General features: G+C 43.5%; 1 protein-coding gene across 1 annotated transcript; it reads right to left on the bottom strand.

The window, feature by feature from the left end:
* Nucleotides 1-545: 545 nt before the first annotated feature.
* LOC306766262 (homeobox protein engrailed-1a-like) lies at nucleotides 546-4,394 on the bottom strand (the record flags this gene model as incomplete). Its single annotated transcript, XM_079253913.1, has 2 exons — nucleotides 546-1,344; nucleotides 3,896-4,394. 2 exons carry the CDS (start codon nucleotides 4,392-4,394, stop codon nucleotides 1,025-1,027), a joined length of 819 nt encoding a protein of 272 aa, XP_079110039.1. The 3' UTR covers nucleotides 546-1,024.
* Between the last annotated feature and the right edge of the window lie 2,205 nt (nucleotides 4,395-6,599).

The raw sequence follows: 6,599 nt of genomic DNA on the forward strand, positions 1-6,599 counted from the left end.
GGCCCCAGGCTGCAGGAAGTAGTCGGTTTCATCTGGAAAGCAAAACATCTATCTATCTATATATATATATATATATATATATATATATATATATATATATATATATATATATATATATATATATATATATATATACATACATACATATATGAAATAATAATTAAAACATAAAGAATCAGTTTGACTGTAAAATGAATTAATGTTTGTAATTGAGATAAAATTCAGTCCAACATTTCCGGTGAGATGAGAATATAAACATTAAACCTGCTGTTGTAGAAACTAAGGAGAGAAAATTCAGCGGGATGAAAACTGGCTTTTAGTTTCAGTAGAAAAGTTTATTAGAAGCTGCTGGAATGTACAGATGGTCTGCTCCTCCTCATCACGATGAGGATGATGATGTGAAAACATTTCTCCTTTCTAAGCTGCTGTTGAAAAAACTATGATCCTGTTGACCGTGAACGCAACATGGACCTGCTTTTCCAGGAGAATTCCAGGATTCCAGGATGGGAATAAAAACCACTTCCGGCTCCGAACAAACGCGAGGAATGAAAATGATTTATTAGAAAATGAAATAAAATAAAAACATGAATCTGGAGAGTCCTTTTTCCCGCCATCAGAATCTGATCAGATCGATCCCTGATCAGATGGAACTGGAAAATAAATCAATAAATAGTTACTGTCCGGAAGTGCGTGTGTGTGTGTGTGTGTGTGTGTGTGTGTGTGTGTGTGTGTGTGTGTGTGTGTGTGTCTCATCCCAGCTCTCAGAACCCGCTCGGTCCAGACAAAGTCCAGAACCGTCTCGGTCTTTGGCTGATTCTTCTGCAGGGTCCAGAACCGGAACGAGCGCGTGCTCTGGTTCCGGTTCGGTCTCAGCCGGTTCCGCTCAGTTTGTGAGAATCTTTGGTTTTTGGGGGGCCGGCAGGTTTCAGGTCCGGACCAGTTCTGACCTCTGCGCGCCTCTGACGCGCGTGCACCTGTCCTATGTACAGCGTCCAGTGTTGCGGAGGTTCGGTCCCGGTTCGGCTCAGTCGCTGTCCTCCTTGTCCTCCTGGATGGTGGTGGTGGAGTGGTTGTACAGTCCCTGCGCCATCAGCTGCAGCGCCAGGCCGTTCTTGAAGCCGCTGGCCTTCTTGATCTTGGCCCGTTTGTTCTGGAACCAGATCTTGATCTGGGACTCGTTCAGGCTGAGCTCCTGGGCCAGAACCTGGCGCCGCTGCTCCGTGATGTACCGGTTCACCTGGAACTCCGTCTTCAGCCGCTGCAGCTGCTCCGCCGTGAAGGCCGTGCGCGGCCGCTTGTCCTCCTTCCCGCTCCGGGACTTCTTCAGTTTCCGGGTCCTTGGACCTGCAGTAGGACGGAGGACCAGAGCGGGGACATGAATATGCAGCGCGCGACGGCACGTCACGGGACACGCGCGCCGCGGTCACGGTGCACGACCCAAAACACAGTGCTGACGTCAGAATAAGAATAATAATATATTTATAATCATAATAATTATAATTTAATAATAATGATGATAATGCATTCTTCTTATTATTTTTTTTTATCAATAATAATAATAATCATAATAATAATAATAATAATAATAAGAAGAAGAACAAGAATATAAATATAATCAAATAATGATATTAATAATGATGGTGATGATGTTTATACATTGTTATTAGTATTCTTCTTCTTCTTCCTCCTTCTTCTTCTTCTTCTTCTTCTTATTATTATTATTATTATTATTAATAATAATAAGAATAATAAGAATAATAAGAATATTAAGAAGAAGAATAAGAAGAAGAATATAATTATAATAATTATAATTAAATAATAATAATGATGATGATACATTCTTCTTCTTCTTCTTCTTCTTCTTCTTCTTCTTCTTCTTCTTCTTCTTCTTATTATTATTATTATTATTATTATTATTATTATTAGACGGACAGGGAAATAAAGAGCATGTGCGCGTGTGAGTAACGGACAATAACGTTGCAGCTAATTATTATTGTCTGATATCTGATATATATTTAGATATTTTGCAACATGTGACGAAGTGAAACTAAACCACCTTTAATCCATTTAAGCTGCTCACAGATAAAAACATAAAATACAGAATTAGTTGCTGCTTTTTAAACTAATTTACAGTTTAAAATAATTAAATTATAAAATATTTAAGTAATCTGAAATTATGCAACTGATGTCAAAAAATAAAAAGTTTAAAGTTAAACAAGCTGAGTTTATGAAAATAAACTCATAGCAAAAAAAAAAAAAAAATCGTTTATTAAACAACAATTATTCATTCATTCATTTTCTAAACAGTTTAATCCACTTCAGGGTTCACCTGATAAGCTGGAGCCTATCCCAGCCGGCTTTGGGCGACAGGCAGGGTACACCCTGGACAGCTCGCCAGTCCATCGCAGGGACACACAGACACAACCACACACTCCTAGGGGCAATTTAGAGTAACCAGTTAACCTAACATCATGTCTTTGGATGGTGGGAGGAAGCCGGAGAACCCGGAGAGAACCCACGCATACACAGGGAGAACATGCAAACTCCACACAGAAACCCCTCCCCAGCCAAGGATCGAACCAGTGACCTTCTTGCTGTGAGTGCTAACCACTGTTCCACCGTGCAGTCGATATTCATTCAATTATTATTAAAAAAAATAAATCCTGCTTGTCATGTAATAATAATAATAATAATAATAATAATAATAATAATAATAATAATAATAATAATAATAATAATAATAGAAGAGAAAATTGGAATTTATTTAGAATTTTTTCTTATGACTAAAATATATTTTCTCTCTGGTCTCATAATAAAAACCAGCCGGAGTTCGGTCCTGCAGACCGACCCGGTCCAGTCTGGTGTTCCACATCCATCATGCAGTTTTTATGATGGTTTATTGTTTATTATTTATTATGATTTATCATTTATTGTTTATTATTTATTATGATTCATCATTTATTGTTTATTATTTATTATGATTTATCATTTATTGTTTATTATTTATTATGATTTATCATTTATTGTTTATTATTTATTATGATTTATCATTTATTGTTTATTATTTATTACACCTGATTTAAATCCCGGAGCTTTAAGATGCCAATAAAAACACAGATGTGTGATAAATCAGCTGAAATTTACGGAATTTCCTGTGAATCTGCAGGAATCACCAGAAACTGGTTTCACCGCTGAAACCAGTTTCTAACTGGGACACATACTGGTTTGACTGGAAAACATTTTCCCTTCCCATTGCTCTTTGTTCGGGATGTTTTTACTGCTCGTCAAACTCAGAAGCAGCCTCCCACTCAGCAGACCCGGACCCAGAACCAGAACCAGACCCCTAGACCCAGAACCAGACCCAGAACCAGAACCAGAACCAGACCCAGAACCAGACCCAGACCCAGAACCAGAACCAGAACCAGATCCAGAACCAGAACCAGACCCAGACCCAGAACCAGAACCAGAACCAGAACCAGAACCAGACCCCTAGACCCAGAACCAGAACCAGACCCAGTTCTTCTTGTTTTAGTTTAATTCTCAAATGAATTTATTGTGTCTGTCTGTCTGTCTGTCCCTCTCCTGATCATCCAGCTTGTTGGAAAAGATTTTAATGATTCGGGGCCGCTTTGGAGCCCGCGCACGCGGACGCACGCGGAGCCCTTCCCATCACATTTTCTGTTTTAGTAAAACACAGAAAGGAAAAGCAGGAAACCTTTGGCTGGTATTTTTGTGGGAAAAGGAAAAAAAAAACAACATTTTTATTTTTCCTTTTAAATAAAAGTATTAAAATGATGTAAATAAAGTCTAATAAAAATGTCTGTAAATATGACTGATAAAAGAATAAAAGTGTTGTGTCCTGTGCACGCGCGGCTGTCTGGACGTGTCGCCTTACCAGATGAGGGCCTGTCGGAGTAGCGCGTGCAGTAGACCCACGCGGGCCACAGCAGCGGCTGGCTCTCCGCCGTGGCCGCCACCACCAGGGAGGAGGAGGAGGAGGTGTTCTCCCCGCCACCTCCCGGCCTCTCCTCCGCCTTCACGCCGCTCTCCGTGGAGCCCGCTGCGGCCGCGGAACCTCCGCCGCCTCCGCTGCTCCGTTTGGGACTCGCCAGGGAAGAGGAGGAGGAGGAGGCGGAGGAGGAGGAGGAGGAGGAGGAGCTGTCGCTGCTGCAGTTGGAGTCCTGGCTCGGCGTCCCGGGAAGACTCGGCCTGCTGATCCCCGGGTGGACGCGCTCGCGCCCGGAGCTGTGCCCCCCCGCGCGCTCCTTCCGGCAGCCGAAGTCCGGCCGCAGGATGTTGTCTATGAAGAAGTTGGTGTTCCGGTGGGCCTGGGGGGGGAGGATGGGGGACGGAGACACGCTCTCCGCCTCGCTGCTGTCCCGCTGCTCCTCCATCACAACCTGCCGACCTTCCTCTGGCGGTGCGCGCGCGTGTTTGTATCCACGGGTGAGTGCAGGAAACACTAAAACACACACATGTCCTCTCCAGACGTGGCCGCGTGCTGCTGGAAGAAACTCTCACACTGTGGACATCCCGGCTGCGTGGAGGATCCACGGCGCGGCATGGTCACCGGGAGGGACTGCGCGCGCGCTGCTCTCAGGCTTCTCACCGCTGGATGACAGCAAGTCCTCACACATGAGAACACACACTCTCACACACTCTCTCCAACCCGCGGAGCATCAGAACCATCCGCGGCGCAGCGGGCCAATCACTGACCGGGACACTTTTGGACAGAATGACGACATCCAGTGATGTCAGAGGTTTCTGAGCGCGAGGAGGCCAAACAGGAGGTGCTCACCGCTGGTACGCACGCGTGTGCGCGTGCAGGAAAACAACAAACTGTCAAATTGTTTCTTTTTAAACTTTCACTTCCGGTCCACCAGAACCAAACAGAACCAGACCAGAACCAGTATAAGCAGCCAAACCCTCCAGAACCCACATCAGACTGCGACCTGGTTCTGAAAACACTGCGGTGTGTGTGTGCGCGCGTGTGCGACAGTGTTTCACAACCAACCAGCTGTATTTTATTTAAACCAGACAGTGTGTGTTCCACATCCTCCACCTTGGAGCGCGCGCACCTCCACCGCGAGCTCCGTGTTTCAGGTTGGGACTCTGGAGAATTCCTCTTATCTCTGTGCGCGCGCGTGGAGCTGCGGCAGGATAATTAATAGCTGTTAATTAGTCTTTATTCCGCCTGATCAGGAGGACGTTCAACACCTGAGTGCGCGGGGAGAGACGCGAGAATCCCCGTCAGCGTCCGCGGCCCGAGCGCTTCATCACGGCGCGCGCGCCGCGGGCCGACAGGGTCAGGATCCTGCTCAGGTGTTCATGAAGCTTTTCTACTTCTCTTATGTCTACAGGCTGTTTAGAGCTGATTTACATGTTTTCAGTTGCAGATAATTATTTATTTATTTATTTAAATAATAATAATAATAATAATAATAATAATAATAATAATAATAAAAATAAAAAATTATAATAACAACAATAATAATAATAATAATAATAATAAATAATAGCAATATTAATAATAATAATTCTTATTATTATTATTATTATTATTATTATTATTATTATTATTATTATTAAACTGATTGATTTCTTCAAGCCTAAAATTGTTTGATATTTTCTAAGTCACAAAGTGACTCATTTTTCTTTTCTTTTCTTTGTTTTTTTTAAAAAGCTTTCAGCCCGTCACACACACACACACACACACACACACACACACAGGTACGTGTGTGTGTCATGTTAAAACAAACAACGTTGTTGTTTATTTGCAGCCTTTATGAAGACTCCAGTCCTGGATCTCTGACTGAGTCTCCATCCTGGATCAAGGTTCAGGATCCCAGAACTGGTCCTGCTGCTGCTGCGGCCACGCGCACACGGAGACCTTACCAGATGAACTGCATGAATCCAAACACTCCTTTTCCAGGTTTGGCTGAAAGAAAACACCAACAACATAGGCTACCTGCACACGCGCGCGTGTTTAGCAGCAGGATCCTGCGCGTGAACAGTAGTTGGTGCTTTTTTTTGTTTTTGTGTTTATCGTGAATATAGAATAAATACAGAATCAGAAATATAGTTTTATCATCAGACTGCTGCAGAAACATCAGCAGGTCGTGTTGAGATGCATTTAAACCAATAACTAACTAACTAACTAACTAACTAACTAACTAACTAACTAACTAACTAAGTAAATAAATAAATAAGCTGGAACACACTCCAAAATAAAACCCGTTTCCCTGAAAACAAACCCTGCGCACGCGGGCGCTTTGTGAGGATCAGTTCAGGGAAAGTTGGACTTTATGTTTAGTCTTGAAGCAGAGAGGGTGCGCGTGCGCGTGTTGGGAGGAACCCGGTTCTGAGAGGTCTGGTTCGGACGTCTCTCTGCAGCAGGAAAGCTCAGATAAGAGGATGTACAGCGCCCTCTGGTGTCCAAGCTCAGAGACAGCAGTCCGTCCCAGAAAACACGTCTCCAGACACTAAACCCACAGACACGCCACGCAGCGTGATAGTATGGCGGATCTACCTATGCATGTCTAACCTGTCAAGTTCTGGACTTTAAATAAAGGAAGTTGGATGAGTGTCGTGGTGGGTGG

Source organism: Telmatherina bonti (genome assembly GCF_933228915.1).
Source record: "Telmatherina bonti genome assembly, chromosome: 15".
Classification (NCBI taxonomy): Eukaryota; Metazoa; Chordata; class Actinopteri; order Atheriniformes; family Telmatherinidae; genus Telmatherina; species Telmatherina bonti.